This window comes from Atractosteus spatula, chromosome 1 (assembly GCF_055471065.1).
Source record: "Atractosteus spatula isolate fAtrSpa1 chromosome 1, fAtrSpa1.hap1, whole genome shotgun sequence".
Classification (NCBI taxonomy): domain Eukaryota; kingdom Metazoa; phylum Chordata; class Actinopteri; order Semionotiformes; family Lepisosteidae; genus Atractosteus; species Atractosteus spatula.
In genome coordinates this window covers 41,048,314-41,075,779 of record NC_142706.1, presented here as the reverse complement: position 1 = coordinate 41,075,779, position 27,466 = coordinate 41,048,314, and the positions used below count along the sequence as shown (strand labels likewise).

The 27,466-nt window shown below is 35.1% G+C and overlaps 1 protein-coding gene across 2 annotated transcripts; it reads right to left on the bottom strand.

Annotated features, from left to right (window-relative positions):
* Positions 1-17,403: 17,403 nt before the first annotated feature.
* Positions 17,404-23,422, bottom strand: pcdh18a (protocadherin 18a). 2 transcript variants are annotated; one of them, XM_088923947.1, is made up of 4 exons: positions 20,514-23,422; positions 20,031-20,086; positions 19,324-19,493; positions 17,404-18,515 (listed from the first exon to the last, which is right to left on the bottom strand). In XM_088923947.1, the coding sequence occupies exons 1-4, from the start codon at positions 23,010-23,012 to the stop codon at positions 17,851-17,853; spliced, it is 3,390 nt and encodes a 1,129-aa protein (XP_088780073.1). In that variant the 5' UTR covers positions 23,013-23,422; the 3' UTR covers positions 17,404-17,850. The 2 variants fall into 2 exon arrangements, with proteins under 2 accessions (XP_088780073.1, XP_088780062.1); XM_088923936.1 differs by having other exon boundaries at positions 20,031-20,119; positions 20,514-23,404.
* Between the last annotated feature and the right edge of the window lie 4,044 nt (positions 23,423-27,466).

The window sequence follows — 27,466 nt, the reverse complement described above, 5'->3', positions numbered from 1 at the left end:
CACCCCTCTCACTGAATTGGTAAGTTCTCAGTGTTATTTTTATTATATGTGTGTGTGTGCGTACACTCATGTTGGTCATTGAGATTTTCTGTGGTTCCTATGAGAAGATGACTTGTAGGTGGTACTTGGATGCTTTGGTTTGATCAGGGGTGGTAATTGGTCCAAAAAGTTTGAGAACCACTACTCTAAGCTTTAAAAATCACATAGATTCAATTAAATATTCTTACCAGTGTCATGTTGCCAGCCAGGACACCGTATATTTATTTTAAAACTTCTGTTTAAAGTAAAAATGCACATATTTAGATATAAATGAGTTCTATTCCCCTGTCATCTTCCTCTTCTTTAAGCTTGCTCAGAATCCCTGGGGCCAACACAGGACAACCATAAAATAAATACAAGAACACCCTTACTCAAGGCCAAATGATCCATCAACACTACCACTTCCCATCGAGGTGACAATATTGCATGAGCACACATCCCTGCTGAGGAGCTCACCACAGTTTCTCCTGCGATGGACCATCAGAGTCCACCTCTTGCATCCATTTCTTCCCTTAAATTTGTTCTGTTCTCAAGCCAGCATCACCTCTGCCAAAAAGGGTTCATGATCATGTTTCTCTATACTTGATCAGTGACACTTTGGAGAGATTGTTGGAGATTATATTCATAAAGTAATGCCTCCTTGCTTGCCTATTAGAGGTTCAATCCTCCCTGATCTTGATTCCAAGTCAATGTCATGACTTGCTATAGCCTTCTACTGGTGAAGGCTGATGTGGTCTCTCTCTCCCCTTTAGGTGTCATCTTTCTAAATATATAGACTCTGTTTTTACTGGAACAACTCTGTATTTCCTCATGTTAGAGGAATTTCTAAGCGTGGTTGGGTGGGCAGCCACTGTTTTGAGGATCTATTATTCAGAAGAGCCACAATAGAGGCACTTGCTAGTGAAAATTCCAACAACATCTCCAAAAAACATTGTCTGATTTCCATCTCAATTCAGTCTTGCTGGTCATAACTTGTCCATCCAGAGAAGAGCTGTAATTAATTGTTAAGCAAATTAAGCTCACCAGAGCAAAAGTCTGTCATCTTTCAATTTTCGTATGAGCTTTAGGACCACTAACGAAAATGTAGTGTGCGTTAAAAATTTAAAAACATAACAATAGATTTGAACTATAAAAATGTAACAGGATGTAGAGCTTTATGTTTTGCTGCAGTGCTAAGAAGCTGCAAGTGGACACTGTAGCATTGATTACATTTGGGGTGTAAGTGAAGCAGCACATGGGTATACACAAAAAACTTTAAAAGACATATTTTAAAAGAATTTAAATGCAGCCCTTTTTATTTTTGAATTTGCCATCCTGTTCACTTAAAAGTGGCTAAAAGTCAGTCAAATATGCAGGTGGTAGTTGTGCTACTGATGTGGCTGTGACTAATGATAATGCTCTGCCTAAAAGCACGGTTGTGTAAACTGAAGAGCAGTATGTGCCAGATGATTCATCAAGTAAAGAGGATATTAATCTTGGTAAAGAAACTCAAATGCTTCCGATTGTTTGGACTACTGAAAAATTGAATTTCATCAAATCAAACAACCATGGCTAATTATGGAGAAAATGAATATCAGCTGCACAACATGCACAAAGAGTAAGCTCCCTCAGTCCAGAGAAAACATTTGGCATGAAACTGGCTAAGGAGTTGGTAACATGCCTTTCTCTGCTCCAGATGTAAAAAAAAACAGTGATGGGTACTCAGGAAGGCACTGTAGAATATTCTCAATTTAAAGTGCTTTAAGCCCCATCTAAGATTTTGGGGAAAACTGAAGACTTCCCTTTAGTGCAGACCATTGTCAATGATCAATCAAAACAGATATTCACCATCCCAACATTTTTACACACATCCTACAAAGATGCTAAACATCCTAAAACCACTTATGTTTTTGAGCATGAAAATAATTATAAGAAATTGAATAGGATTGATATGGGGCTCAAGGGCTCAAAGCAGATACAACACTACTTCCTAGACAGATGCAAATGTGGCCATGCCAAATAACTCTCTGTGTTTAAAGAGCGTGGCTTCACCTCTGTAAGATATTAACTCTGAGTCTTGTTACATACACGGTATAGACTAGAGGGAGATCATACAGATTCTGAAACTCTATGGACCCAAAGACAGGTCCATGAGAGTGAAAATGTTTCAAAAATAGTGTTGCAGTGCCTCTGTCACCCATTGGACTTGTTCACCTTACTCTCTGATACCCTGTGATGTATAAACTAAGCGCTAGATACGAGTAACCAGGCCCATTCATTGGTTCCAAGGATTGTCCCACACTGACAGTTTAAAGGAAATGAATCATTTTAGTCTTGAAAAGGGAAAGCTTTGAATCAGGAGACCTGATTCAATTATTCAAAATCCCCAAATCCCTATCAACAAAGTCAACAATTTATTGTTCCTTAAAAACTTTAAAAAAACAAAACAAGTCAAGGAGCTATTACATTGGATAGAAGAATAGACAATCACTGCAAATTCAGATACTTTAATGACTGTACACTAGGTCAACAACACTTGGATGCTTCAGAACAATGTGATCAAATAAATAGGACAGTTCATTAGGGAAGTCTACATAGAAAATGCAGTCAGCTATTAAATACAGTAGTCATTTGAGTGGAGTTGGCTCCAGAAGACTTTAAATGCATCTGTCGAAATGTGTTGGAACACTCTTTATACAATGCTGGAATCAACCTTTTCCCAGAATGAAGACTTCTGTATGATGCTGATGGAGATGAAGAAAGAAAATCACTGCAATGATTTCAGTTTTGGGAGCCATGGAAGTCTGCCTCTTCTCTAACATTTCAGTGAAGCACCAGTGGCCCTGGAAGCTCCAAAATCTTTGACATTGCTTTTTAAGATTGTCAGGTGGTCTTAAACATTTCTAGCCCACAGTAGTTCAAGCAAGGGATTTGCATTTTCACTGAAATTTAAATGTCTCTCTTTTTTTTTGGAGATATTTGTGTTTTACATCTCACTTTCAAGCACCATATGCTTGAAGCTGAAAAGCTTGAAATCTGAATACCAGCAACTAATGCTCCATTCAAGACATTTCATCAGGACTTGTTTTACAGGAATGAAAAGGCCAACTGAAACCAGCCATGGTGGTTTTTCTGCACAGCACTTTGATTAAGTAAATATTCATCACAACATTTGTAACAGTAGTTAAAAATGGCATTTATATACAGTAGATAATGCTTTGAATATAATGTTATTTTAAGTTCATCTAGATTCTGTTTGTATTTCTATGTAAAGTCAGGTCCTTGGTTCTGTTTAAGCGGTTATGGTCTGCTTGTGCATTAGAGAGACATTACACAAAAATATAGCAGAACAGGTGTGCATGAAATCAAACATATAAACAAGGGGGTGACAATACCACAACAATCTCAAATACAGTACATTTACATTTGGAAATAATTTAGATAAAATTCCAATAGGGCATCAACCTTTACACAATTTGCAGGTGCAGGTGTCCAAAATAAAGTTGTAACAACTAAGTATGACTTATTTATGTACTGTATTTCTTTGTGTCACAATTTTTGCAATGTGTCATATTTACATAGCATCCTCTGTTTAACTGATCCAAATTTAAACTTCTGTTTTATTTGTTTTATCTCAAGCATAGACACAACTTTCATTTTTTTAACTGCTTTATCCAATACAGCTCGTTAGGGAACCTATCCTGGCAAGCAACAGGTGCAGGGTGTGATATACATTGAACGGGATGCCAGTCCATTGCAGGGCACACACACTCACACCATGGCCAGTTTTCCCAGGCTGTTTAAACTACCAGTACATGTTTGGACTCTGGGTGGAAACCAGAGCACCTGGAAGAAACTCACACAAATAAAGGGAGAACATACAACCTCCACTCATGTTAGCACCCCAGGAAAACCCAGGGCCCCAACACTGAGAGGCAGCAGTGCCAACCACTGTGCCACAACACTGCCCTAGTCATTATCCATAATAGAAAAATCTCACTATTTATACATTTTTTCACAAATTCATCACTGAGCACAAAGGCTTTGAAAAAACATAGAACTGACAGAGCAGAGACATTTTGTCACCTTTGAGGTTTTACCAGCAGTGCACATGGCTCATTGTGAGTGATTAAGTCATATTTCTGTTTTACAGGCAGCTGTGTTTCAGCCTTTCAACAAACCAATAACTCTCTGAAAAGATATGTTCAATTTACCATGTACTAATATAAATAGCTGACTCTGGGACATTACCAGAAATATATCATTCATAAAATGAATTATTCTGGTTGCAGTCCAGCAGCTGCATGTCATCAATTAAGCAAAAAAATGTAGGTTAAATGGATGCAGATGTTAGCATTTTTACAGACATCAACATTAGAATAATCATTTTTTATGGAGACATCATAGTTTGTAAAAAACTTTAATTAGAAGTTTTCCTCTCCTCTGGCTAAATGATTCCCTCAAACTAATAAAAAAAAGTTTTTAAAACTTAACCAAGAGTTGTTGTTTTTTTCCCCAAAGTAGAATGGAGGTAGAATGACTAAAGTCATAATATGTTGATGGTAAACAAAAAGTGTTTCTACTTGAAAGGTTTAAAGAGGTAAAATAATGATCTGAAGAATATTTATTAGTACATTTGTTCCAGCTGCATTGCCTGTTGTGAGTTTTAGTGATCACAGAGAATGAAGGACAATGACTTCAACGTGGCATCAAGCCTGGAGGCAGACTCTTCACAAAGTTTAGCCATGCATCTCATTTGTGTCTGTCAAGGTCAACAGTGGCATTCAGTCAGCCTTGTCTGGAGCAGCTGTTTTGTGATGCGATCTACCTCCCACTGAAGGCCACTAAATCTGATCTAATTCACATTCAAAGTCAAGCCCTGAAAGGTGAAAGGCTAGTTCTTTGGATTCTGCTAGTAAATGGAGGCCTGTATCAATTCTTTGGATAGCCATCTGCAGGAAGGTGACTCAATTGAGAAGTCTCGTCTAGAAGATTTAGATTTCCTAATGACAACATTTTTAAGAGCCAAACAAAAAGTCGGTGAACACTGGTCAACTGTTTGAAAGCTGGAACATATGAGAATATCTTCCCCTGATGGACATACAGTATAGTACACAGATGCAAACTTTATTATATGAGAATTGTTTTGCCAAATAAACAGCTATCTTTATTAGTCTCAGAAATGGAACAAAGACAGAACACACTTACATTTGGTAGCTAAAGAGGAAAAGAACTACAACAGGAAAAAGACTGCTCAAAAGTGAACTCTAAATTGACATCACAGAGATGCCTTTTAAACATTGACTGGCACATCAGACTGAAAGTAAATCCACCCCAAGACAACCTTCTACTACTCAACTGCATCTTTCCTTTCATGGGTACCATGTGTGTAAATAAACATAAAATAAATTCTGATTTAATGTGTTTTAATTTAATGAGATTTCAGGCAATTTAGGCTGTTTATTACTGAATTATATTGTTAATAATTATTAATTTGAATAATTTGTTAAATATTACCCCAATGTCCTTCTTAAATAAGAAATTAGCTAAAGTCTACTTTTAAATTTACTTTGTTTATTTTAAAATATAAAACAACCCATATGAATATATAAGCATTTTCATACCATGGTCATAATATCAGGAATAATCTTTCTAGTTACTGTATTTGTATACAATAATATACAGTATTATATGAAATAATCTGTGAAATTAAAACAAGATAATACTTATCAATCTTTTTTTCTGTCCATTTTTAATTTCTTTAATAGATGTGAAAGTTATGAATATTGACCACGACGATAGATGTCTAAAATTCTGATGTTGACCAAATGGTTATATCGAGGATGTGCATGTGGTTCAGTTTGAAGGAAAGAATATAAATAATATCCACAAGACTTTGGCATACAAAGTTTAATGTAGACAAGTGCAGGATATTGCATTTGTGGTAGGTTATCAAAACATAAATTCTAAATAGGAAACCCTGAGCTAGAAGAGCTATGAAAAAGACTTCAGTGTTCATATTGATATACAGTACAGTATAGTTTATATAAATATAAATAATATAATGTGAGGAATCAATTAAAAAGACAAACAAAATGTGAGGATATATGCAGTAGTTAGAAGAGTAGAATTTAAATCAAAGGGATGTAATGTTATAACTGTATAACACACTTGAAAGGTCTTATATTGCATCACCATGTTATATAAAAGATACTGTTGCTCCAGACTTCCTCCATATAAGAGCATATACATATATTCTGGAGATTAAGTGAAAGGCTTACACTGAAAGACAGAAATAACCAATCTTTTCATGAATAAAAATTACTACGATTGGACCTGATACAAGCATTTAAAATTCTCATAGGCATTGACAATGTGCAGATTTCTTCAAAGTGAACCAAAGGTGGAAAAAAAAGTGGAAACTACATGAAGGTGCATTTAAAACCAAGATCAGGCGATACTTCAAACCCAAAGGATTGTCAGCATATGGAACAAGCTAGCAAGCCATGTTGTTGAAACCAGGTTTCTTTCAAGAAATAGTAGCTACTAACTACCAAAGGTGCTAGACGGGCTGAATGGCCTCATCTTGTTTGTAACCATTAGAAAAAATTGTAAAAAATGTCCCTCTTTAATTATCTGTCATTAGTGTCACGGTACAAACCAAGGAACCCTATGCAGGTCTTGAACGAAAACAATTGGGTTAGGCAAGGTCAGTGTTGGTAAGGCAGGCTGAGTGTCAGTATCCAAAAGACTGAGGCAAGAAGATTTCCTTAGAAAGGGTTCGAAAAGGATGGATGAGCTAGGAGAACAGCAGGCTGTTTAATTCCAGGTGATGAAGTGTGGTTTGAGGAAGGTATAAATAGCACGTGCGGTGAAAGACAAGAGGCGTGATTGGATGATTATTTAGTGCGCTATCGTTTCCGAGAATTGGAGTGGGCTGGTGTCGTGGGAATGTGCCAGCGTTTAGGACAGATTATGATGGATCGTGACAATTAGTGCAGGTTCCTTCCTATTTTAGAATGATATTTTAATAGATACTGAAACACATCCAGCTAAAATTCTGTTTTTCTACTTTGGAAAGTCATTGTCCAGGACAGACATCACATAAATGTGTTACAGTACTGTTTCACTAATAATGAGTAAAAATACCAGTGATTCATATTTCTCATTTTAGTCTTTGCTTTGATTAAGGATACCCACTGCATACCTGGTCAGCACTCTTTCCCTAACTAAGACCACCACTCATCATGTACGTTCAACCCGTTGCAAGTCTGTAACTAATTGATATTCATCTTATGTAACTCATAATTGTTTCAGTACGGCCCTGAAATATTGTCAAAATGATGTATAGAAAATCATAACTTTATGTTTTATATTCTAACATGCAATAATGACCTTTTATCTATCCCTTCCTTGTATATCTCAGACAAAAGCTCAGACTACAGTTATTCATTTATATACTTAAAATTCAAAAGATTTAATGATTTAAAAAATCCCAAATAAATCCTTATTTTTATTCCTGTACAAATTATACTCTGAGTTAGAATATGCATTTTCTTACTAATGCATAGTTCAATCAGCTATTCTATCCAGTTTTTAAAATGCAATTAGATTCTGTAAGAAACTGTTCATGTATAGGAAGTTCATGAGAATGAATGGTGTAATGTGGTTGAGCTTGAGACTGCTTCCACAGGGAACACTGATCTGCGAACACAAGACAAGATAATAGGTATTGTGGTCTGTTGACAGCATTATTCCAACAGCAGTGGCCTTTTCACAGATACCCAGTGAACCTCGTTATGTTTCAGAGATGCAAGCCAGTGAATTGGATTGTGATTTGCTGAATACAGATTCAATCATCTACAAAAAAGCTATACTATGTTTTTTTTCTTTCTTTTTGTGGATTCTTGTAAGGAATATATGAGTTATTCATAACATAAAGTAACACCCTATACCTAAAAACAATTCTATCCACTGTATTCAATTTTATAACTGTGCATGTCTGTGTTGGTTCTTGACACATACTCAAACCAAAGACCAAGTTTACTTCTTATCTTTTTGGTTTTCACACCCGCAACCTTTATTTATTTTTTTTCAATTCCAAACAAATGCAAACCAAACTTACAGTATCTGTTTTTACTTTTCCCTTAATCATGGCAGAGAAGAGTTTTATAAAACTAAGAAGCTTGTGGCTCATTTAACCCCACATATCAGCCAAAGATGTACTAAATGAGAAGTGATTTCCTCAAGGCTGTCCTGCTCCATTTCCTGCAGGATAGCCTGGTACTTGCCACAGACAACAATTGCCACCTGGCCCAAAATTCTCCAGACACCTTGAGATGGAATAGGATTTTAAAGTTGCCCTGAAATGAAATCCTGTCTAAATTGACTGAAAAAGCATTACTAAATTAGTGTTGTTCTGTTTCAAAGTGTCTGGGGATTTTTGGGCCAGGTGGAACTCTACACAGACCTGCTGCTCAGATTTCTGTTTAATTTAGCTGGAAAGCCCCAAGGTCACTCTTACCCTTTTATTTCAAATATTTTTTATGGATCTTCCACTTATTATTATTTACCCAAATAATATGTCATAAATTAAATGTGAACAGGCTGCTAAAATTAAAGAAGTAAAAAATGTAGCAATGTATTATTTGGTGAACAAGGTGTACGTGCAAAAAAAAACAGATTTTTGTACACAGTGCTGTGTAAATATAACATATCGCAATAGTTATGGTAAACAGAAATAAATCCTATCCGGTTGTTATAACTTTCTTTGGACACCTGCAGAGGTTAATGCCCCATTTGTATTACAGTATATATCTGAATGATTTCTGTTGCTTTCTGAATATAAATGCATTTGTCATTGCTGTGGTAGTATCACTCCCTTGTTTGTGTGTCAGGTTCCATGCCTGGTCTGAGACAAACACACACCTAAATGTCTGTATAATGTCTCTCTAGTGCACAGATAATTTGTGTTGTAGTGGAAATCTAAAATTACTCTGCATATAAACTCATTTTATTTTAAAACAGGAAAGACAAAAAAAAAGACAAAGGATTTTGGTGCAGCACCACACAAGAAAAAACTAATATTTACAGATATTGTTAAATTAAATTCTTGACCAAATTATAATTTATCTTAAAAAGCATTCTACCTGTTTGAATACTTTTAGATATTTGTTTTACTTTTAGATGATGTAGGAAAACATAAATGTGTCTACTTTTGAGCAAATCACTGCACATGGTGCTGACTTCTAAATTTTTTTTCAAGTGACAGATACTGTAGCTGCTAACATCTTTTGCCTTTTTTACCTTGTTTGCGTTTTCATTACTTTTCACAATTTAACTTATAGTACCTTGTAAAAGTATTCACTCCTCTTATCAAGTCTCATTTTGTGAAAGTACAATATAAATGATATTTTTTTAATTCAATATTTTCTTCAAAAACAAAATGTTCAGAATGAAGACTTTAAAGGGTAAGATAAGTCACAGTAAATGTCAGCAAAAAAGTAAAAAGATTGAAACATGTTGATTGCATAATTATTCACAACTGTGAATCGAATATTTTTTGGAACTATCTGTGACAGCAACTAAAGTCTCTACCAACTTTACACACTGGCATGGTGTAGTTTTTGCCAGTTCTTTTTCTCAGATTTGCTCAAGCTCTCTCAAGTTGCTCTGGATTGCTCATAGACAGTATACATGTCTTTCTACAGATTCTCAATAGGATTCAGGCCAGCTCTCTGAATGGGCCATGCAATGACTTTCACTTTTTTTATTCTTAAGGCACTCCAGTCTGGCTTTGACCTTATGCCTTGGATCACTGGCCTGCTGAAAGGTGAATGTATGTCCCAGTTCTAGACCTGAAGACGTTTTTTTAAGATTTGACTCCACTTTTCTCCATCAATGTCCCCATCAGTCTTAACAAGCTTTCCAGTGCCTGATGATGACAAGCAGAATTAATTTAATGCCGACACCATGCACTATGTTTAGTTTGAGTCAGATGTAACGCTTTGCATTTAGACTAAAAAGTTCCAGTTTTGTCCTGACCACAAAACCTTTTGCAATATTCTAACATGTGCTTTGTTGTAAACCACATGTATTTAAGATTATTGTTTTCAGTTCCATACAATCCTTTTGTCCTACCTCTTCCAAAGTTGCCATTTGCCATATTATGGCTGCTCAGTTTGGAGGGACAGTTTGATTTAGGCAAAGAGATATGAAAATGTCTTTAGAATTGTTTATACCATCTTCTGATCTATGCCTTGATACAACTTCATCCCTGAGATGTGGCTGAATCTGTTCTTGAAATTCACTGTACAAAGGTATATTTATTTAAAAAATAAGCTCCCACTATACACACCATAAAAAATCAATAAAATGAGCAATAATTCCTTATTCTAACATCCCTTGCCTGTAGTATACCATCTCTGGCCACATCTCAGCTCTCTCTAACCTAAAGCGAACCCTAAACTCATCATAAGATAGTATGTTTAAGGAGGATTCATTAATAGTTTCCCAGACTTGGACCCTTGAACCCATGGACACATGCTAGGAAAAGCTCTGTATAAACTACTGTACATCAAAAGAAGCAGTATTGACAGTCCACAAAATCTTATTCTGACAGACTAATCAAGTGATGAGTTACTATTCAACAAAAGAAAGGCTTGAGAACAAGGAATATTTCTCCCCAGAATAGTAAATTTTAAGAGATCCACTCAAGGGCATAGGCATATCTGAGCACTCCCACATTAAATAAAAAGGTGCCTGTCACTTTCTGAGGACAGAGAGTACACTTTAGGGAGTCAGTATTGCGGGAGTTCCATTATGGAATGTCTCTTAGTAGTCAAGTAAGTTCTATGAATAAAATTAATATGGATCAGTTAATGGTCAAGGTTTTTAGAAACCAAACTGATGATATTCTAAGCTGTATCCCCCATTAAATGGTCTCAGCTAAAAGAGCTATGTCCCTGTTCCAGATAGTACAGATAGCAGATTAGCCCCATAAGTATACATTGTATGGACTTTGACGCTTAATCATATCCCCTTCCACACAAATGTACCTACCACACAATTTATGAGGAATTGTAAATTGTACTGTGCATACTGTAGGTGGGTACAAAGTGGAAAATATAATGTGGAGAAGAGCAATCATTTGCGTTATATTATATGGTATGTAATGATAGGTAATATATATAAAATGCATAACAATGAGTATGTTTACAGGTAAAATTATCTCAGTGAAGTGCAGCAGGACAATTCAAACCCAGATACTTGTATATCACAAAAGTGTGATTTTATCATTTAAAAATAAGAAAATATCATCAGCATAAGACGTGATGCTGCATGTTTTAATACTTATAGTCCCAAAGTATCAACAGATTGGCAGAGTGTTTGTGTGAGGGGCTCTAATGAAACTGGCAAACAACAGCGGGGAGAGAGGGCACCCCTGATGAGTGCCATTGGAAATAAAGAACCGTGCAGAACATTTGGTGCCTGAAAGCATCACCACCAAGGGGTTTTGCATATAAAATTTTTATCAGTTGAATTAACTCTCTCTCTAAACCCATATGTTCTAAGCACCCACAGACAGTCCCATTCTATATGATTGAAGGTCTTTTCAGCATCTACAAATTCTGTTCTCATAACTGCTATAATAATAAAATTCATTTTATTTTACACATACCATCACCCTATATAAGACCAAAACAGAAAAACAATCAACAACAAAGTGCATACCCTTCTCCACAGAGATTTTTCAAAATCTCTAACAATAAGGGATAATGGCAAACATAAAGTGATGTTAGTCATATGTAATCCTGTGCAACCCACAATGTAACACAGAAAGACAAAGTAAGGAAACACATATTACAAAGTTATATCTTCTCTCCTCCTCTTCAGACTCAAGGTCAGCAACATTACATTACACAGGCATTACAAAAACAGGAGAGGAAAACAATATACCATACTGTATGTACATGTAAGAGTGATTTTTATGTAGCCAAAAAGAATGATTCTGTGACATCAGGAATAAGTCATCAATGTGAAGTGTATCATAACAGAGGGCCTTCCTAGCAGATCCTCCAGATCCCAGACCAGGTGGACAAGACAGGAAGTTCTCCTCTTATTCAGGGGACTCAGATTATAACTTTTCTCTTCACAAGAGTCTCTAAAATCATTGAGCTCAGCAGCCACTGATGGCAACCTGCAAAAAACATAGTAATGGTGATTACCATCACTAGATTACCACCATAAGATTTGAATCCCACCACTGCCAAAGGCTTTAGCAGTAAGAGTATGGAAGAAGCTATGCAGCATTGGCTTCTTTCAAGCAAAGGCTGAGTGAAATCCTTGGCTTAATCAGTGACTAGCAATCAAACAAGCTTTATGGACTAAATGGCTTCCTCTCATTTGTAACTGGTCTTATGTTCTAAGCACCTGATAATATACCTTGTTAAGACATACTGTATGGGATTTTATTGAATGCAGCAGAGAGGAAGCAAAAATATAATAACACAGTAAACATAAAATGCAATTTAATGCATGGAATAAAAAAATATAGAATAGGATTTATTTTGTTTTAATCAAATTTCACATATTATAATCTGAGATTCCACATTTTCTTTCAATATCTTTATAATTTTAATTATAAATAATTCACAGCATTTAAGATCTGCATATTTAAAATAATAGCCAAAATTAAATTCACATCAAAATGTGTGGGTTCACAAAGGTTCACACAGATTCATAATGCAGGAAAAAGAATAACATACTGTATGTGAACAGTTAAATGCACCATCAAACAATTGATATTAATTCATATAGTAATCAATCCTCCCAAATGACTCATTAATATTGCATAAATGTACAGTAGTTTGAGTTCTATGATCATGGTTTTGAGACTTGATTAATAATTATGACCAGGATTCCCCAAGAGATGTCACACAATTGATTGACCACTACTGAGAGTAGGTGAGATTAGTTGGCCAGGACTCTCCCTTTATAATAAAATGGTAATTTCTTGAATTTGTTTGGTGTTATTTATTGCAAAGGATCCCTAAGCATCTTGCACCTGTGAAGTGAGGCACTCATTTGAGTAAAACACTGCAGCAATTCTGCACCAGTGGAAACAATAACACCAATAGGAATAAAAAATAAATCTGCCTCCTAATGCGTTTTATTCATAAAATCTTTTTAACATATTCAAAGTAAATAATAAAGAATGTAGACGACAGTGAAGTGACCCAGTACATTGGGTCAAAAGTAAAAATAATGTATCCAATTAAAGCTCTAGTAAAAAAGATAGATCTTTAAGTTAGTTTTTAAAATGGCAGAATCTCTAATGGTGTTGCACAGATGAAGATTTGGTGTAAGGTTTAGTGTCTTTGGTATAGTGAAAATGGCTATAAAATGGCTAAAATTGCTAACATGTTGGATTATACCCTTAAAATAACCCCTTTATCAATATGTAAGCAGTTTAATATACTATACATTTGAATTGATGATGATGTACTTTCTATAAAATAAGGTTCAAATATATAGTATACATTTCATAGACAACCACACCAATAATGTAGCAAATGCTTACTAAAAAAAACAAAATCTTCCCCCAATTCCCTCCTCCCAGTTCTTGTTAAATTCAGCAACTTGTTTCAAGCTACCAAGCTTATTGGTGGGTTCCCTGTATTCTGTATGTCCATGAGCAAAGCACAAGCAAATGTACTACTTTGGGGTACCTCCCACTCACTTTCCAATACATGACAAATTTTAATCTTACACTTTAATTTATGGGTGAAAAAAATACAGTGCTACTTACTTCTATAGCTTGGCTGTGTAGTGGTCACTAGGAAAGGTATTCTAAGTAATAATCCTGCATAGTGACCCTTTCACTCACTCCTTAGTATAACCCCTTTGTTATAGTGTGGAATTGGCTTACCATAATAATGGATATGTCCTGGTTTTGTTTAAATCTTTTCCATTTGTTTGATTTTGTTATTATATTGTTGCCATAATAAGAACAATTGGTAGTTGAATCTTCTTTGTGGAGGTTAGTAATAAAAGTGTGTACTGCATATAAGAACATGTGTAGAGTACATACATGTGGAGCAAATAAGAAAAAGATTCACTCTCACAAAAATATTAACTCCTGAGAAAAAGATATTGTGTTTATTTCACAGGTCCCTTTTTTATACAACATATTGTCTTTCTAAAAATCTTAATTGGTAAAACTGTTTGTTATAGTTCTGCTCTCACTTTGTGTTCAGTTTCATTTTGTCAAAATATAGTAAATTAAAAAATAAAATAAGATTTAATAGGAGATCACAAGTATAGAAATACAAATGTATGCTTGAGAGAGATTTCAAAATAAGAACAAACACATTTTAATTTTTTTTTCAGTAATACTGTTCTGTCACTAAAACCAATGCAATTCTTTTTTTTTATTTTATCTAATTTATTTGTTTTACTCGCAGATAACTGCATTAATGCTTCAATATACTGCAGATAATATGACTAAAACATAAATTCATGATTCATTTTTAGAAGACTAATTTTTACCATATAGAAAAAGAAAGGTCCAATATACTATTTTCAAGGCATACAATATACTGTATTTTATTTTTTACATACCCATAAAATAATATTCTAGAATCAAAAATGTCAAACCTTATTTTGCTTCAGTGCATCTAAGTACAAATGACATCAATTCCAAACAGAAAAAAAAGTAATTTTGCTTCACATTTACCTAGGTAAATTTTATTCTTGAAGTTACAAACTCAATCAGATGAAATCACTTGTTCATGTATTCTTTCCCTACACTTATATGCAATTCAGTCTAGTGATCCCTAGAGGTCTCTGTATTACACTCCATTTAACCATTTACAAAACTAATTTCTGTGATCTAAAATATTATTTCTTGAAACAAGATATATTATATTTTTAATAAGCAATCAAATAATTTGTTATAGGATTAATAGAAATAACACAATTACATTTTGTGAGATGAATTAAATTAAGATAGTTTAATGTGCATCTTTATGTCAATCATAGCTTTTTTGTGCTGTTTGACTAAAGAACTATATTTAGATTTATTTATTGCAAATTAAGTACTGCATTGTTTCTCTTAGTGTCTTGTTCTCCACTTGTAATAATTTCCATAAACTGAAAGGCTTTTTTTGTGACCTTTAAAATTTCACATGGACAACATAAGATGAAAAATTAATGCCTAGTAAATGTAATTAATAAATTATTGCCTGGAAACTAATTCTGCTCTACATTAAAAATCCAGTTAGACAACTAGGATGTAAAAGATTGATGCCTTGTAAATATCATTTAATAAATTAGTATGTAGAAATTCAGCTCTACATCAAGCCCAGTTTATGTTATAATTCAGTGTAAAACATTTTTAAGTTTGACGTGTTGTTTACATATGAAAATATTTTTGTATAAAAAGCTCAAAAACTATACTTAAACAATATAGCATTGTCCTTTTTGATTATTAATACAATACATCAGTCCAATGACTTATTAAAAATGATTAATAGTACATTTGTACTTCAGATATGAGAAGGGTACTGTAGCACCATTTATAAAACCTGCTTAAATAAGGAACTCCCAATATTATTTTGAGATACAGGAAACAATCTCACCATTTAGTTACCATTCCTCTGAAAACAGTGTTACCATGATGCTCCACATTCTTAGCTATGTAATATATTGTAGTTCTCTAAGCAGGCCAGTATGGGTCCATTTTAAAAGCAATCCAATGTACTGTATCTAGAGATGGATGGTGTCTAGGGGTATGAATATGAGGAAACCATTGCACAATCACAATACGACAGGCAATACAACACAACTGTAATACAACTTCTTAGTCCATCGTTTTGCACATAGAATGCATGAATGAGAAGTCCTAAGTCTTGAGTTGTATCTCCTGCAACAATATGACAGCATTGGAGAAGAACGTATTAATATTCATGCCCATAACTCAATGCAGCTGTATGCTCTAAATACCTTCTTACCTGTAAGGGTGTTCTTTCAAAGAAATAGATACAGTATGTTTATCCAACCATACATATAGAATGGGCATATCCAATGCATAAAATGTGGCCCATTTTATTACTTACAAAATTAAAATTTTAGGCTGGATGAAAACCAGACAATTAGAATTGTCTTCCTGGAAATTAGAGAGTCTAAAATATTCATAAACATATTTAACCTTGGGGCTAAAAAGAACCCAACATCTTTTTATTACAAGCACTCCCTTATTATCTGTTTGTTTGCATTCATACTTTAAAGTATGCATTATCTATGTTTTTTTTTGTTTATAGTGATACAAAAACATTTATTTGTAACTCACAAAGGATTTAATAATAACACATATTTGATGCATTTTTAGCATTATTATTTTTTATGATTTATTTTTAGATGCTATTACAATTTGAGCAAATGAGAAATTTATAGCAAGTAGTAGAAATTTATAGCAAGTAGTGATAAGCAAGTAGTATAAAGATAATGTATATATTACACACTTAAATGTCTTTGGTCCTGTAAAATTTCAGGTTTACTTATTTGATATCTGGTGGTTGAAGACTCTGGCAGGACACAGCTAACCTGGTCTTTGTTAAATCAATAGTACTTCAATTAAGTTTGTGTTTTTGACTTGTGTGCAGTCTGAAAACTAAAATTGCATTACAAAGGATGGATCCATAAATGGTAATGCATTACTCCAAACAGCAGGAGGAGCTCAACAAAAAGGAAGGGCAACAAACTTCCTGAAGACTTACTGTATATCTTCATATGTACATTAAACTAATTTTTGCATAAACTCATAAAAAGCATGAATAGTGTTATTTCACACAGTTTCAAGCTTACACTTCAGAAATGATTGTAATGTCTGCAATTCACACAAACCTTTTAGCTTGAGATATAAATAAAATGACTTGAAATTCCAAATGTATTTTTAAAGGATAAAGCATCCCTAGTTCTAAGCCCACTTAAAGATTTAAGTATTTAAGTATTGAATAGTGAGATGTAACTGAGGCTTGAGAAGGTGTCCTTATACTTAGCCATTAACAATTCCAAGGTACTGTTGCACAATCTAGTCACCCTAAAGTTCCCCTTTAATTCAAATGGCGAGACATGCTATGTAATGGGGATGTTGGGTGTAGCATTTTAGTAGTGAATTAAGATTTCCATATAGTATGTTAAGTGCTTTTGGATCCTTTGGAATTAGAAGTGCTATATATGCAATTAATACATTTTAAATTCCCATTGATTAATTCCTTCTAAAACTTATATTTGTATCACAAAATGGTGATCACATTCACACCACTGATATTACCAAATGCATATTTTGTACTTTCATTACAACAAGACTCAATCCTCACTGAATTTTGTTCACAAGTTTGAATGTTTTTATTAAACAAATTATCAAACATTAGACATCTTCCTCCACCCACCCACGTCACATTACAAAGAATTGTGCCCCTTAAATATTTTAAATTTGCAGAAAAATTAAAAAAAGAACTATTTCAATTCATATTTCAGACATTTTCAAAATTTGCTTACAACATGCATTAATAATATAAAAATAGACTTTTGAATAATTACTGTATATATATATAAATATAAAGAGTACAAATGTATTTTTAAAATACAAAGATAATTACACCCACATTGTGTACACTGTGTACCGAACAATAAAATACAACATATTCAAATAATTAGCGTTCAAAGACACATTTACATTATAAATGCAACTAAATGATAATTGCAGTTCTCTTTGCTTTGTTCATTTCCATTAATATGGAAAAAATAAAAAGGGTCCATTCCCATGTCTTAGCTCTGCCGAACATCTTGTAAAAGTTTGTTAATTTCAGCAACCAGCTCACTGGCATCCATTATTTCATGCCTACTGTCACTACGATTCACCTGAAGCTGGTTGAGGACATTATCAAAGTCATCCTCTTCATAGTTTTCTGGGATTTCCTCCATGGCTGGCAGCCATTTAAAGGGGGGCTGAGAACTCATGTGATTCACTTGAGTTGGCCCGATACTACTTCCTGGGTTTTGGAAATGGGTATTAGCTGCCCAGGCTGCCACCCCCTGAGGGTATGTTAAAGACTTTCCTGGCAAATGTCCCTTCCTACGTTCTAGAGAGTTTGTTCTCTCCACTTCATTGCACTCCACATAAGAGTCCAGTGATGGAGGCAACAAGCGCTGGAAGACGGTGTTCATTTCAGAGAGGAGAGAAGTGCTGCAAAGGTCACCTGCTGCTTCTTCGCTACTGCTATTTGAGTCTTTGCCAAAGGTGGAAAAGCTCTTTTTCCGGTCACTGGAATCTATTGACTGCTGATCTTCTTCCAGTGGTGGCTGCTGAGGGTCCTCTCCGGGAATAAACATGTTATTCCTATAGTCAGATGAAGCTGGAGAGGGTAATGGAGGCATCCAGCACTGGTCCGAGTGCCCGAGAACACGGCATTCTTCTGTGCATAGCTTCATGGCTGTGTAACAATGGGTACCAATATGACTCAAAACTCACAAACCATCTAAGAACTTTCTCAAATCATCTAAAATACTATTCTTAGCCATACGTGACTTTTCCAGTTTTTCATTACTTGTGTACTGACTATTTTGTTATCTATAGTAAAATTGTGTAAACTTCTATAAATGAATGGCAACCAAGAACACAAATCAATGTAACTTTTTTTCACTTATATCAAGTTTCATAAATAATTCTGCTTCAATAAAATCGTATTTGGCTTTGCTTGAAGCAAATAGGTTTAAAAACAACATCTTATTTGAAAGGCATACCATACAATGAAAGATAAGAACTGTGACCTTCAAAGAAAGTGTGCTAGTCAAAAGCCTGTATAATAGAACTGCTATTTAAAAGAAAACCTGCTAAAAAGTCCACTATTTTCTTAGACATATGTATGCAGTTCATGTTCAAATGCTATTACAAAGTACAGATACTAATTTAGAACTTCATTTTATTTAGTTTCTTAACCACAATTAAGAGGAGGACAAACGGATTTTTAAAAACTCATTCTAGGTTTAAAACAATCATCAAAAATTATTTTTCAGCACTCTTGGATTCATTATGTATTTATTCAGCCTTTTCATCATTTTCCATCTGCTTTTTCTGGTGAGTGTCACAGCCTAAATTGTGAAACTTTACATCATATGTTATACTTCTAACCTTCGATTAATAATCATTGATGAGTTCAGTGAATTTATTTTTTAAACTCATGGAATAAGAACTAGAAGAATACTTTAATAACCTGAAAGTGTCTACATTGTTAACCATACCTGGATGAAGTCTGTGATGCCCCTCTGCTAGGAAAAGATCACTAAATCCTTCACCCAGAAGTCTGTCTATGGGAGACTCTCTTCCCAAGTCATAGTCACTGTCTCCTGCTTCACTGTCTCCCCGACCACTGTCCTTTAGACTGAACTTATCCATATCCTGAAGAGCATATCTGAAAGATTAAAAAATAATGTATATAAAATGCAACTGTTTTCCTTTTCTGAATTAGACATATTACAGTGTTACATACTGAAATATAGATAAAGTTACAATGAGTCACAAATTAAAAGTTGGATTCGAAAGGCAACTAATCCTTTAGTTGACTGGTCTGTATAGTCAAAGATTACTCAGTTTAGAAACATACAAAACAAACAACAAACATTCATTTCTACAAGGGTTGACAACAGATAATACACTTTCAGCATTCTTTGTTTAGTTTGGTTACTTTTAGTATTAATTATAATGTAATGGCAGATTTTTTTTTAAAAAAATTGCATCCATTATCCATTACTCCTGTAAAATATACAACTAACAGAAACAAGAATTCTGTGACTTGGCTGTAGATATATGCACATCATGCAGTATACAGTAAGTAGCTGAAGGAGCATTGCTTTCTTATTCTCCTTATGTGTTATTGTTGTTTTGCCTCTAGCCTGTAAAAACTGCTTAAATTAAAACATTCTATTTCATTAACTTATATAATAATTACCTGTAGCTTCTTGAATATTTATTCCCACGGAAACTTGGTCTTGGCTGGTACTGGCCCTGATGAAGCATGGACAGAAGCTGTGAGACTTGCTATATTAAAAATAAATAAAAATAAATAAATACTAATGGAACAAATGACAAATAATAATGAATGAATTTGTTATGGAAAACAGTGAGAAAAATGAGTATGAAAACTAATGCAAATGAAAATGTTAAATGTTAATAACAATTAAAAAAAATATATTAACTGTGCATATACACACACATACATGAAAGAAAAAGGAATTTTATCATGGGCTTTTACACAACTGCCAGCAGAGATTTTTAAAGGAAAAAAAAACATGTTACTTGAAAGCAGAAAAAAACATCAAAATGTGATGTTTTCAAAACCTGTCTTTTATATTTATAAGTGATATACATATATACACACACATATATATATATATTATAAATTAGTCTAAAAGTTTTAATAATGATTTCTTACCTCAACTGGTGGGGTGGTGTGAGCAAGATCTAGGGAGAAATTCTCTGGAATATGGTTGGAAGATATGGTCACCAGGCTGTTCAATGATTGTCGACTGTGATGGCTCTGCCTGCTACTCATCTGACCCCTCTCCATGGTTGGTGACGATGAAGGTGATCTGTGATGAGACCTGATTGGCAATGTGCCATTCACAGTTGGCACTAAAGTGATGTCTCCTTTATGAATCTGTCTGGAGGGCTTCTTGGGGTGATTCTGGTAAGTGGATTCAGCAACCCTGCAGTTATAAGATCTTGTGTCTTTCTTTTCTCTATTGCACCTGGTGGCAAAGATTACCATAATGACCAGCAGAACTGTACAAATAGCTCCCAAGGAAATAATAATAATCATTGATACATCAAGTGAAGGCTGGCTGCTGGCTGTTGGTGCTGGCTGGAAGTGATTGTCCGTGTTCTCATATAAAATACACTTCAGAACTGCTTTGGCACTGAGCTTTGTAGCTCCTTTATCTTGAACTACAACTGTAATTTCAATTTCTTCATATGGAATGTCTTCCATGCTAACATTGGTATATATCTCACATTTCTTTGGGTCCATGGTGAAGATATTGTCTTCATTGCCTGATACAATAAGACACGTTAACTCAGAATTCACACCAGTATCTCTATCTGTTGCTCTAATAGCAGTAATTAAGTGTCCAACATCAGCGTATTTAGGGATAGATATTTCAGCAGTATGGTTACGGAGCTGTGGCACAACAATTACTGGTGGATTATCATTTTCATCTAAAATAGTGAGTACCACAGTTGTATTGCTAATGAGCTGGTGGCCACCTCCATCTCTTGCTTGCACAACAAACACAATTCTACTGATATCTTCATGATCAAAACTCCTGAGAGCATAGATGGCTCCATTAGATGGATCTATTGTAACATATGTAGTGATGGAACTACCCAAGACAAAGGTGTCCAAAATTGTGTAGGTAACCTGTCCATTCTCTCCAAGATCAGGATCACTTGCCATCACTGATGTAAGATAGGCTCCAGGAGAATTGTTTTCAGACTTAAAAATTTCATATCTGTTCTTCTCAAAATGTGGTGGATTGTCATTCTCATCCTGAACTTGTACAGTAAAATGTTTAATTGTAGAGAGGCTTGGAATGCCTTTGTCTTCTGCTATAACTGTCAGGCTGTATTCAGACCTCTTTTCTCTGTCTAAGGAAGCATTAGTTAGAATCATGTAATTTTTTTCATGAGTCTTTTGAAGTTTAAAATGACCATGACCATGAAGCTTGCATACAACTTCTCCATTCAAACCTGAGTCTTTGTCTTCAACTCTAATAAGAGCCACAAACGTGTCTTTGGGAGCTGCCTCGGAAATATAGGCCACTTCTTCATTTCCCTGGGTCATTAAATTAATATTAATCTCTGGTTTATTATCATTGACATCAACCACTTTAATAATAATCTTACAGTGAGCTGGAATTGAATTGGGTCCCAGATCTTGAGCTTGAACATCAATCTCATATGAATTAGAAGCTTCATAGTCAACTGGCTTTGAAAGAGTTAGGTGGCCATTTTCTGGATTGATTTTAAAAGTTTCTAGTATTTTTGGAGACACATGACTACTGAATGAATAGACAACTTTCCCATTAGTGCCCTCATCTGGATCAGTTGCATTGAGATCAATTAGTAGAGATCCCAGAGGTGAATTCTCTTGTAGATGAATAACATAAGATTGCTCTTCAAAAAGAGGGCTGTTGTCATTTGAATCTGAAATGCTAATTTTAAGAAGAGTTGAGCCAGATTTGGGAGGAACCCCTTTATCAGAAGCCATAAGCTGAAGTTCATAGCTTGATTGTACTTCCCTGTCTAATTCTCTAACAACAACAAGCTCTGCGTATTTGGCCCCATCAGTCCTTGTTCGCACATCAATAGTAAAATAGTTATTTTGGGACAAGGAGTAAGTGTGAAGGGAGTTTTCAGCAACATCTGGATCTGTAGCGCTGTCCAAAGGGATTCTTGTTCCCACGGCTGCACTTTCTGATATATCAATGGCAATAATGGACCGAGAGAACTGTGGTGAGTTATCGTTAATGTCCAGCACATCCACTTCGATATGAAATAACTGTAAGTGTTCCGTCGGTAGAGTAATAACATCAAACTCAATTGAACAATTTAGGTTTTTTTCACACAACTGTTCCCGGTCAATTTTTGCCCCAATGCTGATTTCCCCGTCTTCTTCACGAACAGAAAGCAGAGACGTGCTCCCCCTTTGCATAGCTCGGAACCGCAAAGAAATATCACTGGGTAGTTTCGATAGCACATCAGACACATCTTCTTTAAGTCTTGCAATTACTGTCCCTACTTTCTGTTCTTCATACACTTTATACTTCAACGTCTTACCTGAAACATGCTGAGTTAACGTGATCACCAAAAGTAGTTTCAGAAATAAGAAGCAAAAACATACGTTCCCCCTCCTGCAATTCATTTTGGAAATCATCTCCAACAGGGTTATATCTCCCGGGGGAAAAAAGGTTTGAAAAACTGTATTAAGCCTCGAACATATTAATTCCACCAGGTTGTGAAAGTTCGTTCTTAATAAAAAATCTTAATATTTTGCCATACGATTTTTTTTTCCAGTCGAATTAAACTTCTGCTGTAGCACAACGCCCTGATTTACAGAATGAATCCTATAGATGAAACATTTGGTCGTAGGCTTGGTCGTTGAAGTGTTATTGATGTAAAAACATTTCAACTTCTCTATGAAAAGTATTGCTCGCGTAGACAGATCTGTTGCACACGCATCCACATAACCATCCGTAAGAAGAACAACTACAGTTCGTGTTCGCCCAGCAGAGAACTCCTGCCTTCTGTGATGCTTTTCTGCAGACTGACTGTCCCAGATAGCCCGCCCCAATCTAAAACTGCAGCTTTTCTTCAACACACTCACGGCGCTACCCAAATCAAGTGCTGCCCCTATAGCCTCCCGAAGACCACTCAAAACAGAGCAGCTATTGATTTACAAAGGACTGCAGGACCAGACCCCGCCTTTTTGAATTCACTTTCTCAGAGCGTGCCTGAACAAAAGCTGAAACAAATTGCTCAAGACAAACTTTTATTTTGGAGATTTTCCCTTGTTCTTTAATGATGTCTACTGCCAATGACGTCTACTCATAGTCCCTGTGATTTTTTTAGGGTTTAACACAATCTAGGTTATTATTAGTATTATTTTATTATCGCTGTTGTTGCCTTTGTGTTGTGCGACACAAAACTTGATTTTGTATTTTACCTTCCATATGCTAAGATCTTTCCATGATAATGTTAGAATATTGTTGTTAAGGGTGGGTGCGTTCAAAAAGAGAAAAAAAGGAATCATGTTTAATGCCTTTTTATTAACTCGTTCAAGTTGAGAATATCTAATACTAATAAATTATGTGCATGAAGGCAATCGTTTTGAAACTTTAAATGCGGCTAACTTTCTTTACAGTGGGTCGTGGCGCTTCGGTGTGTGATGTATTAAACCAAGGCGCAACAAGTATAAATGGATAACTTGCTTTACCTTACCTAATTTCGATGTTAATGGCTACATCTGAATTACCATTGATTTGGAAAACATTTCTAAAGCTGTATTTCAGAAGGTTTGGGGAAACATTTTGGATGTTGCTCATTTTCAAGATGTGTAAAAAAAATCGTGTACGCTCTCTGGCACATCGTTCAGACCAGACCATTCAGTCCCAGCTTTCCTTTTCTCTCTTGATCTTGCTTGTGTTGTGTGAGAGAAACTGAGAATCCACTAAGATGATTCCAGTGTAAAAATGAAAAACAAAATCGCGGCATGAACTCCTCTCTCTTTTTTCCCCCCTTTCTAACATTTCACATGCGTTTTACATGCCATTGTCTCCTCTATCTGAATCCAGCCGTGTTACTAATCGTAGTGAAAAGAATCCGTTCTAATGAATGTATTTAGTACTGGGTCACGCCGATGAACATTCTGTCCCCATGAATAATACTGTTTTACAACTTTGGAGCTCTTTCAGATTTCTGATCCCTGAATTAGCATCCTATATGCAGACTTAAAAAGCAAACATGAGCAACTGGGGCTTTAGAAACCCATGGCCATCTGGCGTGAGTCTCCAACAATCCAACCCAATAATTACATCAATTCAGCTCTGAGCAAACCCCCTTTAAAACACCAATGGGGAATTAGTGCCCATTGAGATCGTGATTCAGAGATAATCTAATTCCATTAGTTCACGCTCTGCTTTCCAAGACCGTTTATAAATCTTCCCAAAACATTTTTGTAAACTCCAACAGCAACTTCTTTTCATCTCATAATTGAAAGAATTGGCTTACTTTAACCCGCATTTGGTGTCATAACCTGAAATTAACAGGATTTATTTTTTATTGATAGTCCCGTTGGAGAGAAATCAATCCTCTATACCATATGTCATCCAGATCTTTTTTGTCTTTTGTACTTTGTTCGGGAGGGTAGATCTACCAAAAGCAAGTTTTTTTATGTGACGTCAGCTGTGCAGCAGCCCTGCTTCTGCATTAGCTCATTATGTTTTATAGCCTACTATGAAAATCAAGAAGTACTAAATATACATTGAACTCTTTCCTACCCATTCATTATAACGGCTGTGTCTAAAAAAACGGGTGCGTGTATCGTTAAAACAGAGTACAGTAACTGACTTTTCCTATTTCACCCCCTTTGACATGACAGACTTAAGGAACACAAAAGAAGTGCGAAGAACCACACGTGCAGCTACGTTGGCTTAATATAGGTCCTCTTTGTGCTTTCCCCTCTGGCACGTGAGTGTTTCCAAGTGAAAAGGAAAGCTACGCTGCCCCGAAAGCACCCTCCTGTTAGGAAACTTTCAAAGCTTTTTATTTCACAGCACCAACGTCTTAAGTGATTTTTTTTATTCCAAAGCAAATATGTTTGGCCTTAAATGCACAGATCTTTCCCTTGGAGCCATAACATTCAATTACAGAGGATTTCAGTTTATGTTACATTGATTTATTTTTCTTTACTATAAATATAAAACGATACTTGTTACATGACTAAAAATATCAGAAGTAAAGCGCATAATGCTAAAATGTCTGGGAGGTTTTATTTTCTAACAGCCTACTTATTTACCTTCTGTTCTTTTTGCAAAAGTCATTATTTACACACTGCTAAGAGCTGATAGTTCATCATTATGATTTGTCCCTAGCACGATGAGATCAATTCAATTAAGACCTTTTAAGAGCTATCATTATTGAGTGCAAGTGTTTTTCAACCATTATGTTCGACTTATCTCCCCAAACAGAATTTAGCATGAGCCATACTTGCTTGTGCTGATATAAACGAATGATATATTTACTTTAGTCATTATAGGATGTAATGGCCAATTAAAGAGAACTTTGTTGTTATCTACTTTGCACGTTTATCCAGATGATTACTACAGAACAGAACAATTTTACTGAATATTTGTTTTACAGTGTAGCCTGTAAAAACGTAAAATAATGTGACATAACCCTGACAGGTTACTGAGGAAAAACACATGTGAATAAAGTATCGCTTGCAATACAAACTTTCTAGATATAGAAAAAGTTACTTTTCAGGTTCCATTTATATTTTAGAAATGTGAAGCTGGATTCACATTTAGTATGGTATAATTTTCTAATATGGCAACTCAGTTGCATCGTTTTTTGCCCATGAGCCTCTCAGATCTTGTCACGACCGCGAACTTTATTCGCTTTGAATATACTTTTCATACTTCACAACGTTACACAGAGTTACTAAAACGTTACTAACTGAAAACCAGGAGCTATCTCTGATCAGATTTAATAAAGTTAGATACGGGCCGATGGTCTGGTTCTTTTTCATCTTTACTGCAAAGCGTAGAGCAAGCTCAAATCAGTAATGCAATTACTGCTATACGAACTAGGTGCTGATCACATTCCTGGCACAAAGGAGTTGAAATCAATGTGGGTTTAAACAAGTTAGACAGGGTATTTCAAGAACATTGTCCGCTGGTGAAAAAAAAAGAGAGAAAATAACTTCAGACGTTCTGAAAGCAGATGCAGACGTAATAAATTTAGATATGGTTCCCTCGAAAGAGACCATCGATTTTCTGTGTTCACACCCTGAAATAGTGAAAAGAATGTTTACTGAGCACTTTCAGGGTCTCAAAAAGTTCATTCAAAAATGAATTACAGATGCAGTGACTAATTAATAAACATTTTTCCAACAGGCTTGTGTTAGCAAATACGTTTTTCTGTTTGTTCTTAAAACATTGAATTTTTTTCCCTCTATTAAACGTTTTAACGCATTTGTGTGTATAGTTTTAGGTTTAGAGCATAGGTAAATATGTTTTACAAATTCCCCTTAAAAAGCCATGATAAAACATATCCTAGCTTTTATTTTTTCTAATGATTTAATTTACATTAGGATAAACACCAATACAATGTTGATTTATGAGAAAATTTAGTTTCGGATGTACGAAACCTAACTTTTTATAAAATACCATATGCATTACATAATGGCAATTAACACAGCAAAACATTCTTAATCTGGGTATCAGACGTTCGGTATATTGCATTTGCTTTTCGAAGAAGTTGCCAAGCACTGCTTGACATGTAGACTGTTACAGCATGAGTTAGCCCTTCGAAAGATGGAGTATTCCTCTCCTGGTGCAATAAAGTCATTGTAAACAAGGACATTGAAGTTTGTTATTAAAATGAAGGGGTGCCTTCTAACAATAGATCTAGCAGGTGGAACGTAGCCGAGATGAGGTTCAGACCAACTGCAGGGTGCCAGAACATCACTCAAAAGTTTGTGTTGGTGGAATGCGTCGTTAGGACTGGTGTTGTAAAGGCACGCGAGCATCTGCTGCCTTGTCTGTCTCATTATCATTCATTCAATTAGCTCCCGCGGATCTCAGACTCAACAGAGCTATTCAATTGCGC